General features: G+C 36.2%; 1 protein-coding gene across 1 annotated transcript; it reads left to right on the forward strand.

Annotated features, from left to right (window-relative positions):
* Positions 1-27,153, forward strand: LOC6641064 (leucine-rich repeat-containing G-protein coupled receptor 5). The gene is made up of 4 exons (XM_002063899.4): positions 1-29; positions 10,725-11,676; positions 16,654-16,814; positions 25,438-27,153. Exons 2-4 carry the CDS (start codon positions 10,852-10,854, stop codon positions 26,714-26,716), a joined length of 2,265 nt encoding a protein of 754 aa, XP_002063935.2. The 5' UTR covers positions 1-29; positions 10,725-10,851; the 3' UTR covers positions 26,717-27,153.

Genomic DNA, 27,153 nt, shown 5'->3' on the forward strand with positions numbered 1-27,153 from the left:
CTGGGAGATAGAGTAAAAGAGAGAAAAAGGTAAGTCCCAATTTAAAACACGGAAATCACACATAAAACCAATTTGTAGCTACCATCTATGCAACCATCCATCGCATCTCTGTAGCTCTTAGTCTACTTTGCTCAACCTGTTGAAGTTTTGGGCCAATTTAAAGGGCCCAGAGCAGAAGTTGCCATCAAATTTCCTGGCCAAGCAAAAATGATAGCATTTTAATGCAACACGGAAATGCGCTCAGCGCAAAATCCATTTGCACAAGCTTAAAAAGGAAGAAAAAACCAAACGAAAAGAGGACACAGCGAGCTCTTTCATTTCCGCCAATAACAAAAAAAAAAGAAGAAAAGGTAGGAGAAAAAGTGAATTGCAGAAAATGGAAACGGGAAAATCTAAGCCACAAAAGAAGCACCACAAAGAGTAAACTTGCATACGATGTAAAATTAATTAAAAGCACATCAAAGTCACATACAGAAAATAGGGAGTTTCAATGTCAGGTGGCAACGCTAAAACTTAAAAAGTTAGCAACTGTAAACCGATTATCTCTTAGAAAGTACGAAAATATTTGCCTAATCTCTCTCTGTCTCTCAGTCAAACCTATGCCCCAGGACTTGAAAATATTTTATTTTCACTGCCCTTGCCAACTCTCTGAGTAAATGAATTTAAATTACTTTTACGTGCTGATTTTTCCATGCGCAGGACACACACCCACTCACACACACACTCACAAATCATGAATAAATAAATTTTATGCGTAAATATAATTCAATTTGCGTATAAAAAAGGAGCAAAGGAAAAAAGGAGAGAGAAAAAATGTAAAGTATGTGGCAAAGAGAACATACACCAAAGCAAACCATAGGAAAACGTGTGTTTTTTTCCCTCAAAAGGCGACCATAAAAGACACTCAGCCATAGGCGGCATAGGCAACTTAAAAGGGGCCTTCAAGAACTTTTATTTTATTTTCATGGGTCTTAAAGATTCAATATTATCCGTCTAGGAAGATCAACTTGGTTAGTTCTTTAACGAAAGAAACTTCGCCGCAAGTATTGCAAAAGTATTTCATAAGGTAACTATTATCCTGCAAAAGTATTACATGAAGTAGCTAAATGGCAGGTGGTCGCAGCATTGCGAGATTATTTTAAGGTCTTAAAATAGAAAACCCTGAACATTCAAGCTGTTTATTATAATAATCCCATATCAGAAACAAAATATCTGGGCTTCTTCTTTCATCCTTTTTGGACTTTATTATGACATTTTCGTAAATAATAATTTCTTCACTTAGCAACTTTTTAAAAGAAGGTTGCCCCTATAGATCATTTGTTTTCTGTTTTATTACCAGATCATATGAACAGACTTTTTGATAAGGGCCTTGCAGGCTTTTCCATATTATTAAATGGTTTAAAAATTTTTCCATTTCCTCCACCCATGACTTCAATACTTAAACTCCCTTACCTTGACTTCTATAGGCCCAGGGACTTCATTGGTTTTCATTGATTTTGGTTTACTCTGTCAAGTTATTTTTATAAAAGGTTGATGCTTCTGTTCGTGCTCGGGCTATTAATTTATTGATTTAAAGCATTTTATTTAAGATTCATATTGATTTGCTCTCCCACCATACACACTCACGCTAGTGGAACCCATAAATCACTCAACCAAACAGATCAACAGGTTTTTGTTGGGGACCATGCCAACTTTTTCATTGGACTCCCCTCTCGCTTTTTCTTCATTGATTTTTCTTTGCCCTCAAATCGGGTAGCCTGCATTCAATTAACAATTGAATTTATTGGGGGAGACAAACACAGAGAGAGAAAAAGAGTCGTATCGAGTCGAGTTCGAGTCCGAGTTGAGTAGCCGAAAAATTCGCCTCGTTTCCAGCTGCCAACTGCAATTAAAAGGCAATGAATTTTCTCGGGGCGTATTGGCTAAATATATGTATGTGTGGGTGGTTGGCAGAGACAGGGGGTTGGATGGCAGGGCGAATGGATGGCTAGGAAGTGGCCCGGTAGTTGGCAGCCGGGTGTACTATATTGGGAGGCGTGGCATACTTTGCTTTAAAAGCGAAAACACTTAAATTAAATTGTGTTCAACAGCTGGAAATGAACAATGGCAGTCAAAATGAAAGCGGAAACTAGGCAAAATATAACTTAGTATTTGATTTCTTCTTTTTGTTTCTGGTAACTTTTGCTTTTGCAGTAGACAGTGTCAGCTGTCTATGAAGAGTTGAGGCTAAGTATAATGAAGATACATAAGCTTATCCGAATCAAGTCTCTTCAATATGATATTATAGTTGTCAGTTCTAAAACATTCTATTATATAGATTCCACCAAAGGATTTAGCCTTAGGGCTTAGCACCTAATAGAATATAATAAAAAGGTAAATGACATCTTGGACCCTTTTTGTACACCTCGCTTAAGCTCTTGATAAAACCATTTTGCTTTTGGCAACAATCTATTTAAGGCATTCTTACATCTTAAATTATTTGGAATACATTTTCTTAAGAAAACTCTGAGTTATGTGTTGAAAAAAACTAACGTGATTCCGTTTGAACTATTCTTTGGATTCTCTTTTCACTAATAATATTTCAAAAGGGTATCTAAAAATTGTATCATTGAAGTCAAAAGCCAAGTTCCTTGCTTATTAATATAATTAATGGATAAACTTAAATGAAATAGTTTTCCATAAAGTTTATGACTTTTCTTAAATTATGAGCAAATGCTTTAAATTTAAAATCTGATTGTATTTGGCAACAGTTTTTCTGGGTTCATTTTTCATGATTTCCACATTTTATGATACAAATGGAATTTAGAAATTTTCTTTTGTTGTTTTTTGTATTTTTCTTTCATTCTTCTCTTTCTTTCCCCTCTCTGGGTCGGAAAACGCAACAGCTGTCGCTGAATTTTTCCCTCCCTAGACTCGCCATTCATGATAATAAAATTATTAACGTGTTAATGCCGTCGACTTATTTAGCTGCCAATTAATAAATTTTAAATTCAGTTTCCTTTTTTTTTTTGTGCTGTTTCTCTCTCCCTTCCTCTCATTCTCTTTGGCTGTTGCTCTATATGCGTCTGGCATATTAATGAGCATTTGTTTTTTTGTATTTTGTTTTTTGGGGGGAGACTGGTGTAAAATTTATGTGTTTCAGGTTAAATTCTTGGAATATTTTTCATTTTGTTTGTTCATTTGTTAAATTGAAATTTATGTTTGTTGACTATGAACAACAATTTTTTATTGTTGTTTTTTATACAACATTTTTGCGCCTAGTAAACATTTTCGTTGTTTTAACCCTTTGGTCGTTTAGAGTTGGGCAACAACTATGCCATTTAGATATGTATTTAAAATTATATTTAGTTCAATCTTAAAGCACACTTTGAGTTTGTGTGTGAGTGTGTGTGTTTTTTTGTATGGGAGTGGGCTGGTCATAAATTGTTCGCCCTTTTCACTTTGTTTCCCCAGACAGACGCCTTCACCGCAAACTTTGACCCAAATTTTCAGGAGCTCATTTGCATAGTCCTGTGAGTAAAACACACACTCACACACACACATACATACACTTAAAGTGAATTAAAAATGAAATCTACTTAAATATTTAACTGGCACATACGACTATACATATCTTTCTCTCTCTCTCTCTCTCTCTCCCGCTAGCCTTTTCTCTCCTCAAGTCTCTAGAGGGCAATCCACAAAAACACAGAAAAAAACAAACTAAAGAGGAAACTCTAATTGTTATATGTTTATCCTAACAGCAAATAGTAGGAACACACTAGTCGAGAGCCCAGTAGGACCTGCCCCAAATGAATCCACCACGTCATACCCATTACTCTTTCTCGCTCTCGGTCCCTCCTGGCTGGCTGGGGTTCTCGTGTTTTTTGGGAGACGCCATTGTGTCCCATTGCCGGGTTTGGTCACTCGTTTTTTTTCGACTTTTTTTTGATTCCCAGCTCCTTTTTTTAATGTATTTCACTTTATTTTGTGTGTGTTGGTGTGTGTGTGTGTTTGTGTTTGAAAAAAAGGTTTGCGTGCCAAATTATTGTGCCAGTGGCCTAAAGTTTGTTTGCCTTCAGCTCTTCGACTCTTGCTTCTTTTTTGTGTGGCCTCCTACTTTGCATACCCTTTGGCTATATCATAAAAGGGTAGATTAATGACCCCTAAAATTTATATATTCTTCTTTAGCAATAGCTACCCAAACGCTCTAGCTTTATATGTGTTTATGTGAACCATTTTATTTGGTATAACTTTAGAGTTGGATATAATAAATTTGGTATGAAAACTTTGTTCAGCTTATAAGCACTTTAATTTTGGTCAAGGCTTTGACCTCTTTTCCTATGGTTTTTAATATATTTGTAGGGTATCTCTAGGTCACCCAAATTTTGCCTAGAGTACTCAATTTTTCTTCCTGGTTCTTAATTTTTTTGTGAACCAGCAGCCAAAGTGCGTTGTACTCTTCTATATAGCCGTTTTTTTTTTCTTTTTTAACATTTTTTGTTGGCTTTTTCGTGGCTGTGGCAATGGAAAAATCAATAAAGCAAACGTGACGTATGGAAAAGCAAAAAAAATAAATGAGTCAGGGGTAGAAATTATCCGGCAGTTTAGAGCATTTGCTAATTGCAGGGAGCAAAAAAAAAAAAAGATGTAGATAATGGGCCATAAAATAAGCCTATAAAGAACAGTAAAAAAATGTTGGGTATATTAATTTTTTTTAACGTTTATTTTAAGGCAAATTGAAGTTTTAGATTTCATAATTTACTTCCTTTAACAAGTTTATGGGCTTTGCGTTTCCCCTAGTTTTAGCCTAGTTTTCTTCTTGTAAATCATTTTGAAGAAATTCTTTAGGAATTTCTCATTGTGAGCACTTATTGTAGTTTCTGTTTATTATTCTTTTACTTCATGTTTTATTTTGTAAAGAGTATCTGATTTCTTCCATTAGTAGGTAACTATTCTTTATTCTTCACAGTGTTATATGAGACTCTTGTTACTCTCTTATTTGTAGATCTTTCTTTATGATGCAGGACTTCTTTTTGTTTCCATTTCCATTACCGTTTGTTGTGTGCTAAAGAGTTTAAAGCCTTAAATCCTACCTACTGTTTCTTCAAGCATTATCCTTATCTTAAGTCCAGACCATAATCCTTCCATCTGTTTCTCCTTCTCTCTCTATTTTTTTTCTTTCTGTCATAAACCTAGGCATAATAAAAACCCGAGTTAAGCATCTACGCCATTTGAAACATTTAGTGTACGGCAGCAGCAGCTCTAACGGAGTGAGAGAGAGAGTAAAAAAAATGTGCGAAAAAGCTTTGGAAAAAAAACCGCAAAATTACGAAACTGCATAAAGAAAGATAAAATATATATCTCCAACTGAAAAAACCCCCCTTAAGCCCCCCGAACCACCTCTTTAGCTGGCATTCGTTGTGCACTTAATGCAATTGTCGCATTATTTCCGTTCCGGTCCATTTTGGCGAAAGACTGTGCCTCTCTGTCTCTGCGCCTGTCTCTGTATTATCTATACATACAAGTCTGGTATATATATTTTAAATACCTCTCTCACGTTTTTTGTGTTTATTTTATTGCATTTTGGTTTTGCAGTTTGCCGCATGGCGGCATGATGCCCCGTCTCTGTGGCAGTCAGTTTGGCTCCTGTTTGCTTTATTAAGAGACAGACAGTGAGAAAACGAGACCCTGGCCGAAAATGAAAATTAAATAAAAACTGTTGACCAGACCAGAAATGAAAATGAAAATTCTAACACAAATTTTGCATTTAACTATGAAAAAGACAAGAGAGAATTGCATTAATTATGCGTGTGAAGGCATTTTTTGTTTTGGGCAAGAGACGACGACACTCAATTATATAGAATGGCAAAGTGGGAGCAGGAGCAGAAGGAAAAGGAGCTGCCAACAACAATTCATCTTTGACGTTGATGCTGGGGCAACTCGTGACTGGAAATCAGAGACAAGCCAAAAAGAAAGAAAGAAATTTTGTGTTGTCTTGTTGCCTGCTGCTGCTGCGTGGCTGTTGCACTTCAAAGGCAACTTCTCCATTTTCGCACTGTTTGCCTATACAATAACCAGCAGAAGCAGCAGAAGCAGCAGCAGCAGTAGCATCATCATCATCGCCCTCATCATCATCAGGAGGAGGAGGAGTGGAATGAGGAGCTGGTGGTGAAGCAAAACGCTGAACTGAACTCAGAAAATGCTAATCGTGATAAAAATAAACGCACTCGGGCACGTTGAGGTGCCAAAGAACAGAAAAAAAAGAATTGGCGCGTCTCACGTTTTGGTTTCATTTCTTTGTTGTTCTTGTTGTTGTCGCATTTTCAATTTGCTTGGCATTTGCCTGGCCATTGTCAGTCTGTGGGGCACATCACTCCCCCTCCACCTAGCCTCACTTGTCATTCCCTAGTCAATATCTCCCCCATATCTAAGTGAATATTAATATTGACTTTCTGCTCATTCTTTCGCTTTCTCTCTTTCTCTAGGTTGCCGCATAGTTGGCAAACTTTTTTCACCTTTGATTGTTGACTTGCTTCCTCTTTTTGCCATGAACCATGAACCCTGACCTCCCTCGTTTTGTGCCATTTTGTGGCCTTAAAGTCGAATGCCAACGTTATTTTCCTTGTTGTTTTTGCGTCTTTTAAATTTATGTGCAAACTTTATGCGTGGGTGAGGGGACCGCGGAGGTGGCAGCAACTTCGCAGCAAAAGACGCGTTTTTCTATCAGGAGAATTTCTTTGTTTGCTATTATTCTCAATTTTTATGGCATTTAAGTGGCAGAAAAGACTCAAAGGACAGGTAAGCGAGCGTGTGTGTGTGTACATGTTGTGTGGGAGACAGGTGAACTTGATTTTGTTTTTCCTGTTTGAAACTGTAGGTAAAGCAGGAACAGGAGCCTAAAAAATAAATGAGAAAGTCTAACAATGTCAATATAATTAAATGAAGCTTATAAAAACTGAATGAGTCGCATAAAATGTATAGGAGGAGGAGCTAAGGAGGAGAGGCATGTCATTTCAAGTACACACGAAATGAAGATGAAAGAACTCTACGATAAGCATAATGAAGCCAGCATGTGTCTCTGTGTGTGTGTGTATGTGCAAACTGAAGCCATATGCAACTTTAGTTGATTGGATTTTTTTAGAGAAACAATTTTTTGATACTTAAATTTTAAGATTCAGGAGTGTAGCAGTTTCTTTACAGATGATTTTCTATAGAACAACAGGCAGAGATAGCTAGACTCAAAGGGAAGAACTAAATGGCATTTCAAAGTTGAAAAAATTCTTAGGAAATAGGCTCAAAGATTTGTATAAAGAAGTAGTAGTTAACCGTTAATTTTTTGAATTCATACCTAGCCATTTTTTCATCAATTTCATAAAAATCAATTTAATTATTTATTTGCAATTGTTGTAATGCCATTTAATAATCCGAGATAACAATTATAAACTCCATTTTTGTCAACTTTGATGATGTAACCATCTAAAATTGTGTAAACTTTTAACCTTAAAGAATTTACTAATTTATATTTTAAAATATATTTTGAACTCCCTTAAGTGTTCAAAAAGGTATGAGATGATCAAAATTTGGTTAAGTTAGAGCAAAGTGAAGTTAAGATTTTTGGGAGTTTTTACAAAGAAAAATGTTCAATTCTTTGTTCAATTGTTTCAATTTAGTTGTCTAATCTTGATATTTTATTATATATGATAACATTAACCTTTAGCTCGTATTTGAATATATTCTTATATATGAAGGCTGTTATATAAGGCTCAACGGGAAAAGGTTCAAAAAGTTACCATAGTCAGCATAAAAAACTAAAGAGAAAGCTATCAATATTCCCTTTTAACTTTCATTATGTGGGTCAAAAACTTTCAAAGTTTGTAAATAAATAAATAAAGGGAATAATTAGAGAGCATTTCATGAGTATAGGGAGAATATAAAAATCATATTTAACAATAAATGCAATAAAAACAGTTAAAATCTTTAAAAAACAACATCTTCAAAAATCAATTTACCCAAAACCTTTAAGGAATAAATTTCTGCAGATGATTGAACTCTAGCCGACTTAAAACTAAAAACAGAAGCTCAGTAAAACCTTAATTTGACGAAATGTCCAAAAAGTTGCTAAAAATGTTGTATCAAAAAGAAAACACTGAAGAGAAAAGTGCCCAGAGAAAAGTGCCTACCCCCTTGCTGGAGTGTTGTGAGCCATATATGCTTTTAGCCGCTAATTAAAATGCATTTCCTTTTAGCCAGCCTCCTTTTTGCCCTCTCAGCCATTAAAAATCGCAACAACTTTTGGCCTTTGACAAGCCGGAACCTATAGAAATATGCAGAAGGAGTGTGGAGAAGGAGAAGAAGGGGTTTGGCTGGCGGTGGTTAAACGCACTCACTCCCCCCAAGCACCACTTTCTACCTATCAAAATATTTGCCACAATGAAATCATATTTGCCCCGCCCTCTTTTAGCAACCCGCAACCCACTTAAAGGCCGACAAACATTTTGCGAGGGCGAAAGTTGAGTTCGCTTGGTGTGCGAAAGTTTATTAAAAACTTTGTGTGCTTTTATTTTTTTTGCAAACAAACACAAACAAACAGGCACACACACACAAACACACTCTCAGTGAAACTTAATAATTCACACGGGAGTGAATTTTTCACAATGAAGAGGTGAAGCGAATGAGTGGGTGGAACTGGGTTGGCCAACAATTTTATTGAAGCGTAAAATATGAGGCACAAGAACTGAATGAAAGCTTCTCTTCTGACTGCCTACAGAGCTGTGCGGGAGTCCAAAGGAGCGGAGTGAAGTGGAGAGTGGTGTGTGGGGAGGGGAGATGGGTGTGTTTCAACTTTTTTGTTGACATTATGAAACCTCAAAAGTTTGCGTTTTGCTTTTTATTATTTGTTTTACAGCTAGTTAAGACCATTGTTCAAATTGTTAGTGTATAAATGGTAGCAGGGGGCCACATAAGAGAGCAAAGAGGTGAAGAATGAGGTCGAGCGGTTAAATGGTTACCGAGGTTGGGGAGGCTCAGAGGCATTGTTTGTGCTTTTGTATGCAAATCATACAAGCAGACAGATAGACAGACAGAAGTATAGAGTAGAATGGGGCCAGCAAATAGAATTGAATGTGACCGACAAAAGGCTTTTGCATGTAATTTATTAATTACTTAATTAAGTGTTTGCCATAAGGCATATATATAATTGATAAATACAGAATATGTATGCATGTAGAGAGGGAGGAAAGGAATGGCTAAATACTGCTTCTCATTACCATTTCCATTTCGTTTTCCGCCTTTCTTCATGAATATGCAGAAATGTAATAGCCATTCATTTCTGCTCAGCCTATGTCGGTAGCTCATCATCATGGCCATGGTCATAATAGTTAGACTTGGAGACTGCATTATGCAAAACTTTTTGCTAAACCATAAAATGCAGCAGTGTAGACACCGCCACGCCTCCTCCCTTTTTGGAGGCTGCCTTCATCTCAGACCCACCACCACCACCTTTACCTTTCTGTCTGGTAAGTCAGCAACTTTCCCATGCAAAGTTGTCAGCACTTTTTTTTCTTTCCACTACTACTCAGACCTGAACTGAACCGAACCGAACTGAACTGAACAGAGCTCAGCTGAGCTGAACCGACTTTAGTTCTAACTCTCTCCTTTGCGTTTTTGCTTTCTACCATTAAATCGGTTCTACATTTTGGTTGTGTCTGCATCTTAACTCTTTAGAACTTTTGTGGTATATTGAATTTGTGAAACAGTTTGTTCTGGTCAAATGGAATTATTTGATTAAGTTTAATTTGTATAAAACGTTAGTCTTTAATATAAAGTTTCTGTATAAGAATGTATTAATTGTCATTGTCTAAATAGGATAACTGTAATAGCAACTAGTTGAAATAATTTGCCTAGTAGAAGTAGTTTTATTTTTAATACTTTAATGAGATATAGTAATTAAGGTGTTTATTGTTATTTTCGGGAGTTGTGAGACAGTTCATTTTCTACAATATTTCACAAGTCTGAGTTTGAATTTTAAGTAATTATGAGTCTTTGCAATCTAATCGAACTTTTTAAAAGTAATTATTCAACTTAATAGTATTCTTTTTGATTTTTTTTAGTCATTTAAGTTACTAAGTTCCATTTCAAAGTATTTTCTTGGTTGTTTTTTGTACAAAGTCACAATCATAATCGCTTCAAAAAACTCTTTTTGATATTAAGTAATTTCTACATTTTACATAGTCTAATTCTTAGCCAAATTAGACAAACATTGTATTGCCAATGTCAAAGACAAACCAAAACCTCTAAAGAGTATTCAGTAGTGGTTTTATCTAAACTTTACTAAAACCTTCTTTTGGTTACTTCTCTTTTTTTGTTCATCTTACTTTTTATGAAATATTAGCTAGGCAAACTTATGCGCATAAATCTTGGCACAAACGCGAAAGAGCGAGAGAGAGGGAGAGCGGGGGAGTGTGGGAGTAAGAGAGTAGGAATATGAGACGTTGACTCTGTTGAAAATAAACTGGCAGCAGGCATAAAACTTTTTATTTTTATGAATTATCTAACCTTTTCCCTGAAAAGAAAAAAAAAAACGAAAACGCAAAAATATAAAAAGGAAAAATTCCAAATGCAAAGGCAAAAAAAGGTGTGAAAATGTTGAATGCCAGTGAATTGAATCCTTTTTTAAGTAACTGCTAAGAGATAATAAAGTGACTAATATACATATTCATTTTAATTCTTTCGCTCTCTTACAGATCTTGAAGCAAAAATGATGAACTACAATTGGTGATCAGGGATAAGAAATAACCAAAGTTAGTTGGAGACTAGCCGAACGAAATAGCCACCGCCAAATCGAAAAAGCATAAAACGAATTGGAGCAAGATGGAGACGAACCACAGGCCCATATCACACAGCAGATGTCGAACACCGAGTAGATGGGATACAATAATGGCCCTTATGCTAATGGGTCTTTTCCTGCCCGGTTTAAGTTTGGCATTTTGTCCCTCAAAGTGCCAATGTCTTGGGGGTGAGGCTAATAGTCGAGCCTTGTGTGTGGATGCCGCTTTGGAGGATGTGCCCATTCAATTGAATCCGGAAACCAAATATATTAATCTCACATTCAATAGAATAAGAAATGTAGAATTCTCGCTACCCTTCTACATGAAATTGGAGATACTCGATCTATCGCAGAATATTATTGAAACATTGGGATCCAAAAATTTTGAATATCAATCAGTGCTAAGAACTCTGAACTTAAGTAGAAATCTTGTGAGTTCACTGAACAAACATGCCTTCAAGGGCTTGACGAATTTAATGGTTCTGGATCTCAGTTATAATCGTATTGAGACAGTGCATCCAACTGCATTTGGTGATCTAGCATCTTTAGTTGATTTGGATTTGACCAATAATAATATCGTAAGCCTTGAGGATAATTGCTTTAAGGGTTTGCTGACCTTGGAGATTCTAGTATTTCGTAATAATCGTCTCTTGGATGTGCCTGCGAGTAATCTCTGGCATTTGCATAATCTCAAGAGTTTGGATATGTCGGATAATTTAGTAGAATTCGTGCGGAACGATAGTTTCGAGGGACTGAAAGAGTTACTTGCCTTGAGTATGCGTGGCAATGTGATGAATGAACTGGATCCGAGTGCCTTTGAGGGATTAATATCATTGAAACATTTGGATTTAGCTGATAACAATTTAACGGTAAGTGAAGTAACAACAACAACAACAACAACCAAAATCCTGTAATCACCATCACTTGATTTTTTCCTTCCCTACATCACACTTGGTTTGTATGTGTGGTTAAACTTTGCCATAACTTATGGATCCTTACAACGCACATGTACGCACAGCACAACATTCCATATGTCCGTCTGTGTCTGGCCGCATGTCCTGTTTTTTGCTATTTATGCATGCAAACATGTCCTGGTGCTGGTCCTGTTCCTGCTCCATGTCCGTGTCCATGTCCCTTCTACATGCAATCCTGATATCTCGTACTTTTGCGTACTTTCTCTCTTTGCTTAGGCCCTTGGCGAAATGATTTTCATTCTCCATCGCCCCAAAAAACCCCCAACACTCACCCTTAGTTCACTCTGTTTTCTATGGAAGCAACTTTAAAGCAGCTTACAAAACAAAATATCTTTTGAAAATTAAGCACTTTAAGGTTGCCAAAGCATTAAAAAGAAATATGAGAGAAAAATTGTAAGATACTTTTCTATTTGACGTTACATTTTTATGAGATTTTTTTTAAAGAGAAAGACATGCGTGTTTTATTACAAAATAGCTAAAATTTATGGTATAAGTTTAGGTCCAAAAAACAGGTTTTTAATTTCAAAACTGTCCCTAATATAATGTTTAGGTTAGTTGTTGTTAACATAAAGTTTAATTTGAACATACATATAGAGGAAACCAAACTAAACCAAACGCCTAAAAGTATGCTCATTTTTGTAATGCCCTCTCAAAATAAAATATATTTATCAATATAAGATTTTTGGTTCAAATTCTTTCCTTTCAAGTTACTTAAACATATTTTTGTTCTGCTCCCTTTTTGAAATTGAATTTTAAAGTGTCGTTAGTCTTGGTTTTTGTATATTTGTTTTTTTGGTTTTCGGCTAGTATATCGCATTTTGGCCAGACATTGAGCCAGACATAATGCATATTTCGTTATTCACTTTGCCTCTTTCTCTCTCTCTCTCTTTGTCGATTGCCTAACTATGCTAGCAGAATGCATAAGGAAACTATGCTCTACATTATGGCAAAGTTCGCATAATAAAACAACAATCTGTCCAATAGAGTAGAGTAAAGTTAAGAGACAGAGAGAGAGGGAGAGAGAGAGAGCTAGAGAGTTAGATCCGAAAAAGAATGCCATTTCAAAATACCAAAATCGTGTTGCAAAAGGTTAAAGCTCTAGTCGAGGACTAGCCATAAGGACATGTACACATAGACCGACATACATAGAGAAATATAAATACATATAGATGCAATTCTAGTACCTGCAAAGGTCTCTCCATCCCACACAGTGCCCCTCCCTAGACCATATTTCAACTGCAAAATGCCAAAAGGTATTTTAAGTAGTTTCGAACTGATTCCAAGCGCCATAAATTCCTCTCCAACGTCAGTTGCCGTTGACTACGCGAGGTAGTCCAGGTGGACCAGGTCTCCTCTCTGGTTTAGTCATCCATCCAACCCTTCCTCTTCCTTCATTCCCATACATTCTGTGGCCATGTACTTTAGCCTCTCCTCCTGTGTATCCTTTATCCCATTTTAACGACCATAAATATATACACGTGTGTGTCAGGGTGTGTGTGTGTGTATCTGCATATAAGTGTGCCTGTGCGTGTTTGTTGACTATATAGCAGAAGGTGCATTGCATCCATCAGTTTGCATAAACAGGCTGCTGAAACTACAAGTACAAATGCACCTTACCAAGATTCTCTCTGTTTGTCTGTCTATCTGTCTTTGTATCCCCAGTTTATGTGTGTGATTACATGATGCATAAAAACGCATAAAAATCTCCATCATCGACATTGTGTATTTCACTTTGAGCTAGGATTTTGTGCATTCTTAAAGGTCATTCCTCTACTCAATGAATGCAACTCATAATGCCTTTAATGGCTAAAAGTCTCCCAATTTTTGTTAACTTTTAAAAAAGTAAAATTTTCAAAGCAAAGTAGTTTGAATTTATTTTAAATTGGTTTTAAAAACTAAGACAATCCCAAAAATAACTTTTGAATTTACGTCCTTCTTTCTTAATTAAATCTCATTGATAAAAAGTTAGGGGAAACTATGATTCCATTAAGGCTTATCTTTTACTTAAAAAGTTTAGTATTAACTTTTAATCTCTATTATATTTTATCATCATATACCAAACGATTGATACATTTTAATCAACAAAAGAATTTAGAAAACAGGCCCAGTTACTCTTATATAACCTAACCAAAACTTGTTTACCGAAAAGAAATAAAAAGGAGGAACTAGCCGATAAATGGAATTGACCATCTTCTTTTATTGGTTGGGACTATAAGAGTAAGATTCTAATAAAAAGTGGAAACGATTAATTAGTAGATAACTTTGCAAACAGTAAAGATTCAGAAGAGGCTCAAATTAGCCAAAATTTTTCAACTAAGCTAATACTCACTCAAGTTAATATGTTTCTATTAAAAAACTGCTTTTATTTTATAATTTTACATTCAATTGTTTTTTTTCAAGTCGTCTTGCCTGTTGAAATACTTCAGAAGTGAGTTGTAAATGCCAGAGTTATTAATTAAAACTTGTTTAATACTCAGCAAACTTTTAATTTAACATTTCTATCGAACTGTATTCTCTGAATAGTATTCCAACTCTTATATGTAACATTCAATTTCATGATTTTTTCTTGCTCAAAAAAAAAAAAGCATTCCCAGTACAAAAGTACATAAGCAAATATAAAACAATTTTTTCTGCATACATTTTAAAAATTACTTATGCACAATTTTACATTTTCCATAATTTAACAAAACCATCCAAAGGAGAGAGTGGGTAGCAGGGAGCAAGGATAAAGCTGTAAAATTCCTAGAGAATGTATCAACAATTTGTAACTGCTGTAGGGGAAAAACTATATCTCTATTTATTTATTTATTTGCTTGTAAAAATATTGTTGAAATTCTGTATTTTTGCATATTATTTTATTTTATTTTTTTGATGTATTTGTTGTTGCAGAAAAATTGTTGCGTCTGATTGCACAGGTTGAAAATGAGTGGAAAATTGTTTTGTTTGGTTTTCAACAGTGATTTTTTTTGTCTGGCTGTGTGTACTGGTTGTGCTCTCCGTTTCTCTCTCATAAATATGCAGTAGCTAGTTTTAGTTGAGGAAAAATTTAAATTTATTCCTTTTTTTTCATTTGCCTCACACTGCTTCTATCTTCTCATTAGTAGCTTGGCTAGCAACCATTTCAAATGGAAATTGAAAAAGGAAAAGCGAAATCAAAGTCAATATAATTTCGCTTTTCTTTATGGCACTTGGAACATATTTCTTCTTCATTCATTTTTTTCGCTTTCTCTCTCTCATCTTCTCCTTTCCTTTTTAATTAGTTCAGCACGCGCTTTGCCCTTTAAGTGCAGTGCAAATAAGTAGGGAGAACAACAACAGCAAAAAAAAAGGGTTAGAGTAAAAAAAATTGCCATTAGTTTAAACAATTTCAATGCTTGGCCCACATGGCGAATGCGTAATGCTGGCCTAATGAGTGCTTTTTTCGCTTTTCGCCCTCTCTTTCCCCACTTTTTTTTTCTTTCTTCGTTCCTTTTTTTTGCTACTGTGAAGTTCATTACGTTATCGCGGTCTGGGTTCGTGTCCGGATGCCTGGCACGTAGCTTCCGACACGCCAGGCTATTGAGCTGGCAAGGTGAAGGAGCCAACAACCAAATTACCACCAAACGGAGTTCCTTCCTTTAGAAGGAACCCAAACCGAAAAACGAAAGAAAATGAAAAAAGAACCTCTTGCCCTTCACCATGGCCAAAACAAATTTGTTGTTAGATTGATTTTATTGCCAAAATACTTGTATACATACATATGTATGTATGTACTCAAAAGCAATCCCTCTAGTCGCTCCAATACGCTTGTACATGACGTACATTTCCGTTTCCGTTGCAGTCAACAATAAAAAAAAACGTAGCGCAGACTTTTACCAATACTCGAAGCATTAGTTCAGGCGTCAAGGAGAGAGAGAACTTAAAATTTCTTTAAATGTTTAATTGAATTGAAACATAAAGTTTAAATTAAAACATGCATTTTCTGCAAGTTTTTAATTGAATTTGTTTTAAAATGCTGTTAAAATGCTTAGCACATTTTATTTATTTATTTATGTTATTTTCACTTCTCATAATTATTTCCACTTGGACACCCTTAAGCCCGTATTGACCAATATAAATGTATTGTCAAAGTAGATGCTTTTATTTATTTTATTTTTGCTTAATATTTGTATAAGTTGTGCAATTTATGTAAAGATAAACCTTACTCTAATTTTCCCTGATTCAATAACTTAATCGATCTATTTTATGATAAACTATTTATGGTTTGGGATACCATTGGAGTTATAAAGATAATAAAGAGAATATCTAAGTAAGAGAATATCAAAGATAAACATAAAGAAAAGCAAATGAAGAGGGAAAAAAAGAAAATTAGTCATAATTTTTTAGTTCCCAAAAACCAAGACGACAAGTTTTACTCTGTTAAACTCCCTTTAAATGCTGCATAGCTTAAACTCTCAAGAAAAATAGCGATTAATGAATAATGAAATGGTGTAGAAAGTAGTTCAATTATTATTGTCAAGAAATTTTGTACATGATTTTAGCCATATACAAATTTTTCCCAGGCACCCCTATTGCTGAATCAAAAGCAGGTAAACAAAAATTTTGATTGTTCAACTTTGATATACTTGTTTAACATCTCAAATCTATAGCAACTAAAAGAGATTCAGAGTCCATATACCGTATATATATTTATTATACTCCTAGACATGGTATTGAATAAAAAACCGTATAAGCAGCCACAAAAAAAAAAAACATTTTGATTTTAAGCTGAGTGGCATTAGCTTTTAAAATATTTAAAAGCCTCAAGAACTTTTACAGAACACTTTGTGCTTGCCATGGCAAAATAAAAGTACCTGATATTTATTTTCTTTTTTCTCTCTCGTTTTATTGCAGATGGTTCCGACACAGCAGTTGGCAAAACTTTCAAATCTCACATATTTGAACTTGGGCGGCAATCGGTTTGCCCATTTGCCCGCTGTGGCATTTTTGAACTTGTTTCATTTACGCGAATTGCATTTGAGCCGCTTGGACTATTTGCAGCGCATCGATTCAAGGTAAGTGGGCGGAAGCAAGAGTAAAAAAAACAACAAAAATCAAAGACCATAAAGACGTCGAGAACGGCGACGCTCTGTGTAGACTCAGCAGACGTTGGGAAATTGTTGTAAACATTTTTCTCTTATTTTTTTTTTTTGGAGAATGTGGGTCAGTGAAACTGAAAATCGCTTAAGGGTTGTGAAAATAGTTAACCATAAACAAGGGCAAAATGGCAGAAACTTAAAAAACAAAAAACGAACGAAACAAGTTTTACTTTGCTTACTTATCCTTGACTTGGCTTGAGGGCCATTTAAGTAGTTTTGTGGCTAGCTTTAAAGGAAGCTCTAACCTCTAACCTCTCTAGCCAGGCTTTTGAAATGCTTTCTGCTTAGGAATATTTTGGAATTTTATTGCAATTGGCTAAGCTTGCCAATCAATTACGCTGTTAGGGGGGATGCTCAGAGGGTAAAAGCTATTTAGGCAATTCACTTTCACACACTTAGACGTGACTGCCACGCCTGTCTTACCATACACACTCACACACAGAGACCGACAGACAATTGAAATTGAATCGAACTACCCTCAAATGCAGAACTTGGCAACAAATCATTATTACTTCAATGCAATCAATCATGCCTAATACGCTTTTGGTAATAAGATGCCACCACAAAACACACACAAATTCAAGCTCAAGCACACAGGCATACTCGCACCCACACACACACACACATACACATTTATGTAAAGGAGAGGAATTCCTCAATGCTTGAGCTCAATTCAAGCATATGTTAATTCAATAATTCCAGGCAATTTTCATATCAAATCATTCTACCGTTTCGCTCTCAGTCTCCGGGTCTTCGACTGTCAATCAACCACCAGCAATAACAGCAGTCATAGCCCTCGCCCCCGCCGCCGCTTTCTGTCATCTGCCACGCCCCTTTTAGCATGGTGCTTTACAACAACATTAACATGACTTAGTACATACATGACAAGCGTTTCAGCTCTCAATGCCATTAAATCAGTTTAATTTTGTAATTTCGTTTGATTTTCTTTACTTCTCTCCTCTTGAAGTCTCTCCTTCTCTATATTTCGCTTCATCTTCTGTGTTGGTCTGTCCTTTTTTGTTCTTGCTAACTACCCTCGTTTTGGTCTTTTCCCTTCTCTCTCTCTCTTTCTCCGTCTTTATGTAGATCTTTGTAATTGCTTTTGGTTTTTGTTTGGCTTTTGTTTGCCTTCTGTCTCTCGTCAGTTAGTCTTGGGCAAAAGTTTGTCCTTCACATTGTTGAAATTCACATACACATGTGTGTGTGTCTCTCTGTCTGCGTTTGTTTAAATGTCGAAGGCTGATTTGCAAACTAAATTACTCGGGGCTTAGCTTTGCTGAAGAAAAAATATATAGCATACTTAAAAGGGTTCGATGCTGTAAGACAGCCACAAAATATTTTTCTTTAAACAAACTCGGAAAATTATTGCATATAACAAAAAAAAAAGGCCCATCAGAGTTTCCACCTGATACCCCACAATATTTTTTAAAGTTCGTTGCCATAAAGTTAAAGTTAAAGCGTGAAAGGGACACACGACACATGTAAATATTTATGCAAATGCGTTAATGGAAAACTGAAATCGGGGAGACGACACAAACACAGACACAGCACAGCGATGGCAACACGTTGATAGCAAAACTTTATGGATGCGGATACATTTTGCCACACACACACACAAACACACGCATATGTGTATCTTGTTGTTGTTCCTCATTATGAAAACCTTACACCTAAACAATCAACATGAATTCTCGCCAAAATTCATTAGGCAACATCACGTCCCCATTCTGCCAAATATCCCCCATTCATGCCAAACTGTGCTCTCGCCCCTTCAAAGTGTCGCTCCCTTTAGCATATCAAAGGGAATATTAAGTGAACATTTTTACAACAGACTGAAGGTTGTGAGCATAGCTCCAGCTATGACTTAATAGCAAAAAGTCATTTCAGAAAGAGAGACGGGAAGAGAGGGTGAAAAAAAGGGTTCCAGGTTGGCTTTTTTTCTTGTCGAGGTGTTGTGTCGCCATCGCCCGGTTTATTTACCTGGCGTGTCATTGCGGATTTCATAAATTGAAACTAATTGTTTTAAAATTTATGCACAACACTCTCGAAAATCTGGTTTGCTAGAGATGTGGGCAGATGTTACACAAAAGGATATGAGAGCTTTTTTTGTATTATCCATGACATTTGTTTTGTGGCAGCTTTTTGGGGTTGAAAGAATGAATTATGAACCGGAGAAAGGATAGTCACTGGGGAATCTCAACTTTATGTATGTGTGTGTGTGTGTAATTCCTTGCCTAAATGGCTTAAGTATGAAGTTAAAACTAAAATAACATCGATTTTATTTAACATTTAAACAATATGCATTTGAACGCTAATTAAGTAAACGAGTTGGCAGCAATTTGCATTTACACCTGTGGCAACGAAGTCGTCTCATTTAAGTCAAAGTTTACGTTTATTTAAATTAAAACCAAAAAACCCAAACCCAGGAGCAAAGGCAAGAGTAAGACATGCATATGCATAAATGGTGAGACTAAGTTACTTCCCTCCTGGCACCTAACACTCCTACCTCGCTCATTTGTCTCCTTCGTTTTCTGCAAATACGCATAATTGCTACTCAGAAGGAGCACTGGCATGGAGGACCGACTGCCAGGACAGCCACTGCCTTGAAATATTTTCCAGCTCATAATTTATGGAAAAATATGGCTGGTCTCAGCTCAGTAAGTGGGTGGTGGGCTAAGGGCAACACGAGAGGGTGCATGTTTATGTTTTCCTGTTTCCGTAATTTCTTCCTGCTTTCATTTTGCATTGTTAGATGTTTTTCTTTACTTTCGTTCTTATAGCTCTCTCTTTGTCTCTCTCTCTCTCTCTCTACTCTCTTTATCATTTAAGTTAAAGCAAACAGAAAATTATTATAAATTATTTCAAGCTTTAACCCTATTTGCATTTTGTCACTCTTAACTGACGCTGATTGTTGGCTCATTAAGTTAATTTCACAGAAAACATATAACTCGCATTTGTATTAAAAAAAAATGACAGGCAGACCATAACTGCATGTGGCAGGCAGTTACACTGCCCGACCTACATTTTAAACTTCACTTTCCATTGATTTTTCTGTGAATATGTTTGATTTTGAACTTTAATGAGCTTTATGTGGCTAGTTGATAGATTTCCTTTTGGTATGTGCACTTTTTATCTTACCAAAGGTAGTAATACAACAAGAGGTTCTATCTTGATATTCATTTTCAATTCATTCACCACTTTAATATATACTTAGAATAGAATGTCTGATGTTTATTTTTAAGAAGCATGAACTTTCTTGACATATTTTGTACATTTTTTACATATTTCATGATAGAGTTCTTTCATAAGAAAATAGTTGGTAAATAAAAGAATATTCATAACGTTTAAAATCATAGACGATAAAGGTACATAAAGTAAAGTTTAAAGTATAAACCAAGATTCATTCAATTTCGACTACTTTTACTACTGGAAACTTTAAGGGGTAAATTTATCCCATTTCATCCCTGTATTCTCCTTAGCTTATTATCAATCTAACTTGAAACCAAATTCCAAATTTTAAAAAACAAAATTATAACACTTTAAAGTTAAAACTGTAAACTTACGCACAATCTTTCAAATCGAAATTGATTTTCAAGATAAGTTTTATAACTCTCCGAACAAAATGGAACTAAACCACATGTATTTCATATTTATTTGGGAAAATATTAGTACACTTTTCATGTATGTTACTATATCTTGCTATCTACATATATATAAGATGTTTTAAATCGTTGGTATTAAATAAAAGCTGGATTTAAAATTGATTTGTTTTACTGGAAAATTCCTAGGCAGATTTAATGTAAGAAAAAATACAAGACAACGTCACAAATATAGCAAACTATTAATCTAAATAGCATGTCTCTCAGGTTAAAAGGTCCTTTAAAATTAAAGTCAATTCCTAATGCAATCAATTTTTAATGATTGAACCTGGTTAGATTATGGCAATTTTGTTGAAAGGTGTAATCATAGGCTTTAGGCATATAATATATATTGAAGAGAGGTCGGGAGCTCGGTGGGCGGAACGGGTCGACTATTTTTAAGGACTCTCCAACGTGTGGGAAATATAACAAATGTCAGCAACAACAGCAACAAAAGAGTGGATTTATATGTCATACAATAATAAGTAGCTCTTCATAATTTTCTATGCATGTTTTGACATAATTAGATAACCAACAAAGACAACGAGAATGAGGAAAAAAAGGAATAAAATGAGCTGTCAGCTGGCAGTAGACGCAAATTGCCATCATTATTATAAAGAGTCCTTCTTAAAGTGAAATGAATTTAAAATTAATGGTGGACAACATTTTTTTTCGACAAAAACTTTAAATATAATTTAAAAAGAAGAATTTGTTTGCTGATTTGTTGTTGTTTTTGCTTTATGGTTTATGCATAATTTATAAATGCAAAGTCAAATCAAATGAAAAACTGTCCAGGTGCTCCCTCAATGTTTTCTTTTTTTTTTTCTTCTCATACGCTTTTTTGTATCCTTGTTATTTTGCATGTCATTTTTTTCCCTTCTTTTTGTCACGCCCCAAAAAAAAAAGAAATGTGGAAATGTGTGGGCGTATATGCGTAATTTAAAAACGTTTAAAATGTCATTAACAATTGAGAATGAGCAACTGCGGTCGAAGGAGAAGCGGTGGAGATAAAAGCGCCCCTTCAGTGGCATATCATTTTGATAATTTGTTGTTAGCCAACTTGTCAGTCCAGTCAACAGTCATCAGCTCAATGAACTCGCGCCCAAGCGTTCAAAATGGCCAATTGACTATCTCTCTCTCTCCCTCTCTCTCTGGTCAGACACAATAATTCATTGGAATTTGGTGCCTTTTTGTTTTTCAAAACCCATGAGCCAAAAGAGTATATCGTTTGTCAACAAAGGGAAATTCTAATACATTCATATAAGGACGAGTTTATCACAATTGTTTCTCTAAATACATAAATGCCCTAAGCTTTGTCTTTTAGTTGATAGTGATTGAAACGGTGAGATAAATGGAATAAAAAACTATCAGTGGGATATATTTTTGGCTAAAAACTATTCCACGTATGTACATATAAGAATACTGGAAACAAATGGTAAGGGTATTTAAGCTGTGTCATTTTTGAATTTTTGTCTCCTACGTTAGTGATTTTTGGTTTTATAGCGCAGTATATTTTTTTATTGTAGTAAAAATGTCAATCAAATGAATAGAGCAGAAGGATTTTTTTTTTTCACAAGAGACAAAGGCCGAAAAATAAAAGGAGAAAGAGAGAAAGTAACGGAAGAAAAAATGTCAGGACATTCCAAAACTATATCGAAAACTGTTTGACAGACGACTGACTGATTGACTGTCCAACTCACAGACTGTTTGACTGACTGACTAGCTGACTGAGTGTCCAGTTGGCCAATTGATGTTGATGTGACTGAACTCTGTTCTGAAAAGTTCGAAAATCGTGACTGGTGTAAGTTGGATGGTGGGTTGTTCGTGCGGGGGGAGGACAGCAAGCAAACATTTCAATCGGATTTCAGAGCAATTCCAATTCACACACACACGCACACGTACAGCGAAAACAATTTGCATATGAGTTGGGCATCCAAACTTAGCTACTGCGCCACGCCCCCCTCTCTCACTCCCTCGCTCGCTCTAGCTCTCTCTTTTCCTTTCATGGAAACCATTTCCGTTTCCGCACGTTTGACGTTGGCAACAAAAGAAAAAAAGTAAAAAAAAAAAAAAGAAATTGGGAAAAAAGAAGAATGAGCAGAAAGAAAGAAAGGAAACCCGCAGAGTCAAAAACATGGAACATGGTAAATGAAGTTTTGTGAATCTGAGCCCAGGAAAAACAGCAAAAAGGCAGGACTTCCCACCTGCACGCACCCGCAACCAACATCACCCACTTCCCCACCATCTGGCCTAGCATTGTTTGTTTGTGCTTGTCACCCCGCTCTTTTGTGTGTGTGTTTGTGCGTTACCTTAGCATACTTTTAGGCGTTCGCCAAAGTTGCATTTAAAGAGTCCTTATCCCTGTTATTCGTTAGTCGGCTCTGTGAGCATCTTCATTTCTCTTCCTCCAAACTATTTTGCATAATATTTGCACAAATAATTGAATTTATTTTTTTGGCTAAATTGTTTGGCGGTAAGAAAATTTCAGTTTTCTGTTTGTGAATTGTGCCTGCAATTGATGTTTGTTCTTCTTCACTTTCTTCGAGAATGGTGAGTTTGTGTGCGTGTGTGTTAAACTTGCCATGAAATTGAATGGAAATTGAAATTACCTTTGGTTTTCCGTTTCTTTCCTAAAAAAGTTTCTGAACATTTAGTCTAGACTAATTTATAAACAACAAGTTTGTGTTTACAGTGAGAAGTATTTGTGAGTACTTGCCTGAAAATTAACTAATTGTAAGTTAAATTAACTTAAAAAATATCAAAGAAGCTAACATCGGCTATGCCCTTGCAGTCCTTGGTAATAATAATTTTACATGTTCAAAATTTGTTTTCTGCAACTCAATTCATCAATATACAAACAAAACAATTTTACTCTCTATTTTACAATTTGTTCTTCTTCTTCCCTTATTCCCAAAGCAAAGCAACGCACGCATACACATACAGTTCATGAAGCGTTGCGTCTGTGTGTGTTATATTTATCCGATCACATTCAAATTTCGGGATCTGGGGTTTTATATCCAATATTATCACATATGTAAATTTCATAGCATACTCCGATTTTTATGAAAATGTTTCTTCTAGTTCTTCTAGAGCTATATGATATAGTGGTTCGATCCTTATGAATTTCATACTTTATTTTTCCCGGGTAATAAAAAACCCCGAAACAAAATTTCAGACCGATAGCTCTTAAGACGGCTGAGTAAAACGCATACGCACAGACGGACGGACAGACGGACATGGCTATATCAACTCAGCTTCTCATGCTGATTAAGAATATATATACTTTATGGGGTCGGAAACGTCTCCTTCTGTGCGTTACAAACATCTCACCAATTTTATAATACCCTCTGCAAGGGTATAATTATTAAGAAAAGGGTTTTATTTTTAACCTTCTATACAAAGAAAGCAGTAGCTTTTGGCTTTTTATTTTTAAACCTGATAAATTATTTCACCGGTAATATTATCGTCTTTCAACAAAACAGAAAGCGAGAAAGAAAAGAGAATTGTTATATATTTTAAGCAGTTCTTTAAACTTAAAAATTTATTTGAAATTTGAATGAAATCCTATTTTTGTGCATTTATCCTTGCAAGGTAAAAAATATAATAATTTAACCATTGAAAAGGCCTTAAAGAAAAATTCTGTCGAATTTTTGAAATATAGAGAACAGTTTTAATGCACTCAGTTATTTAACTATTGGCAAATTTTCAAGGTATGGTAAAACTAAACAAATCTGTATACTTACAAAACTACTAGAAAATTTCAATAATGCAGAATTTAAAATTTGCTGACATCGACATTATTAAATATAGGACTCAGACTAATGCTTAGAGAAGCAATTTTATTGTTTTAAACACATGTTGTACTTGACTTAAACACATTCTTAGCAGCAATAAAAACTATCTTATTTGAGGTGCTTATATGTGTAGATGGTCTTAAAACTTATGCAGATGTTTGCACAATTTTGTATCCTTTACATTGTATAACGAAGGGAAGGGATTGGATAGAGGAGCAGACAAAACGTTTGCCACTTATCAAAATCAATGCAAGACGGCGGCAAACTGTGCGATTATTCTGATTCTCCTTAGACGACTGAGAGACCAAAATGAATGCGTTCATTTAACATGAAATGCAACTCAAGAAATGAAATGAAATGTTGCTAGAAAAACGCTTAAAATGCGACAAATTCGCTTTTGTGTCAGAGCAAAGAGAGAGAGAGAGAGAGAGAGAGGCAGAGAGACAGAGAAGTCGACTTGCCATGTATTTGAGAAAGGCGAATAGGTTGCTCATACGCCACGTTGCACTTATATCATGCAACAACATCTGAGATGCTGATGGCGTCTGGTTAGAGGATTGGGACTGGGTTATAGTGAATGTAATGCACTACTCGAAGGCAGCTGCAGTCAGCGACTTAGCGCGTTGACTTAACTTGGCAGGGATTTACGACAACTCTGAAGCTCCAACATGGAGCAAATACTCAGTGTGTGTGAATGTTCATTCTTTCTTCTATACACAGTTTTTTTTTTTATTTTTTATTAAGTTGAAATAGACGCCGGCTAAATAAATCCATGTCGCTGACGGTTGGTCCATGTGTGTAGTGCAAAGGGTGGAAAGCGGGTGGGCAGGGAGTTAAATTGGTTGCCACTGTATTCATGTATTTCATTGCCTGGCATTTAAGTTTAATGCTGATGCATGGCATTGTGCATAATTAAAAGGAACAGTCACAGTCTAAAAACTATGCGGCAACTGTGGCAAACTCGGGCTTAATGTTGAATGACACTCTGTGTGACATGTTACATGGGCACTACTCTCGCTCGCTCGCTCTCTCTCTCTCTCTCTTTTCTCTTGTTTTGTGTGTGCCAACTAATCTAATTAACTTTTTTCCCTTGTTTTTTCCTTGCAGGGCCTTCGTGGACAACAGCCATTTACAGACATTGCATTTGAACTACAATCCACAATTGAGCGATATACCAATGCGTTTATTCCAGGGTAATCCCAATATCCTGGAAGTCTATATGCAAAGCAATAGTCTGCAGACTTTATATTCGGCTCAGTTTCCTGTCGATCAATTGCAGAAATTGTATTTGGGTGATAATCCATTGCAATGCAATTGCTCTTTACTTTGGCTCTGGCGTTTGGTCACTGGCAATTTCGATGGCATTGATGGCACAATGGAGCAAGGAGCTCCGGGTGGGGCAGTTGCCGCATTGGCCAAAGATGCAGCTGTTGGTTCCGCGGCGTCGTCCATGGATGATGAGGATGATGTTACCACCGCATCATTGGCTGGTGGCAATGATGATGGAGTGGCCGCTTTGGCTGCCTATATCGCTGAGCAGCATATAGCCAATGCTCTGCATACCACCGAGCCAAGTGCCTATGAATTGGTAACCTCACCCTCGAATCGTCATTCGGGATATTTGCGTATGGATCGTCAGCAGATTGGCTGTGACATTTGGAAGGATACGAAACGTATACGGCGTCAGTTGCTGACCATGACCGAGGGAGAAATCACCTGTCCGGCTCATATAGTGACTGTGGTTTGTGCCGTCATTACTTTCCTCCTGGTGGTGATGATCGGCGTGAGTGTCTTGTATTATTTGCGTTTCGTGAAGCGTCGTCGCAAGTTGCTGCACGAGCGTGGCCCACTACGGACCAGCAAGAGTATTATCAATGTCCATGATCGCATTCTCCAGGGGCATCAGCCATTGGGTGGCAATGGCATGAGCATGACTCTTGGAGGTGGATCAAATGGTGGCCTGGTTGTGTATCCTCATCATCATGCTCAAACCCTGCAGGCTACCCATCATCATTACCATCAGGCGACCATGCCATTGCAATCGCAACAGCATTTGCATCATCATCACAATGGGGGAGGAGGAGGAGGCGGTGTGGGTCATGAGTATCAACAGACAACGCTGCCGCATCTGGATAAGCTGGAATTGGAGCGTTATTTGGCTGCCCATCAGACTATAGCGAATGAGTATCGTGCTCTCAAGCCCTGGGAATTGCCCGTCAAGGAGGCTGCCGTCGATGATGAGCCCGAGCATTTGTATGAGCGTTTCGATCACTATGAATATCCTGACACGCAAACTTTGGGCAAACTCAAGCAGCAGGTACAGTCGAGTGCGAATGCCAATAATGGTCAAAATTCGGCTGGTAAGCCACATGTGGTCTATGTATGACGTGGTGGACGTGGTGGTGGTGGCAGTGGTGGTGTTTATGATGAGGAAATGGAAATGGTGGGTCTCAATTTACTCACCGCTAGCCACAACAACAACTACCGCAGCTATGTACAGAGCATCAAACACAAACAACACAGGGAATTTGAGGTTAGATGCGATTAAATTTTCTTAGGTTATGTTCTTAGGTTTTTTTTGTTTTGTTTCAGCATTTAACATTCAATAAATATTTGAGTAAAAAACCACACACAGAATACACACACTCACACAAAAGTTTAACAAGCGTCAAATGAAACAAGGGATTTTGTCTAAAAAATAAAAACAAAAAATTGAAAAAAGAAAAAACACAGAATTAATGAATCTAACTAAAATTTAAGATAACTAAACTAAGCATACGATTTCAAAGAAATACATAAATATATATAAATAGATATATATAT

Source organism: Drosophila willistoni (genome assembly GCF_018902025.1).
Source record: "Drosophila willistoni isolate 14030-0811.24 chromosome 2L unlocalized genomic scaffold, UCI_dwil_1.1 Seg168, whole genome shotgun sequence".
NCBI classification, from domain to species: domain Eukaryota; kingdom Metazoa; phylum Arthropoda; class Insecta; order Diptera; family Drosophilidae; genus Drosophila; species Drosophila willistoni.

Excerpts from the sequence above, each read along its gene's own strand:
- LOC6641064 (XM_002063899.4), top strand. The coding sequence starts at position 10,852 with ATGGAGACGAACCACAGGCCCATATCACACAGCAGATGTCGAACACCG. Across the intron at positions 11,677-16,653 it reads TAGCTGATAACAATTTAACG|ATGGTTCCGACACAGCAGTT; the intron begins GTAAGTGAAGTA and ends GTTTTATTGCAG. Across the intron at positions 16,815-25,437 it reads TTGCAGCGCATCGATTCAAG|GGCCTTCGTGGACAACAGCC; the intron begins GTAAGTGGGCGG and ends TTTTCCTTGCAG.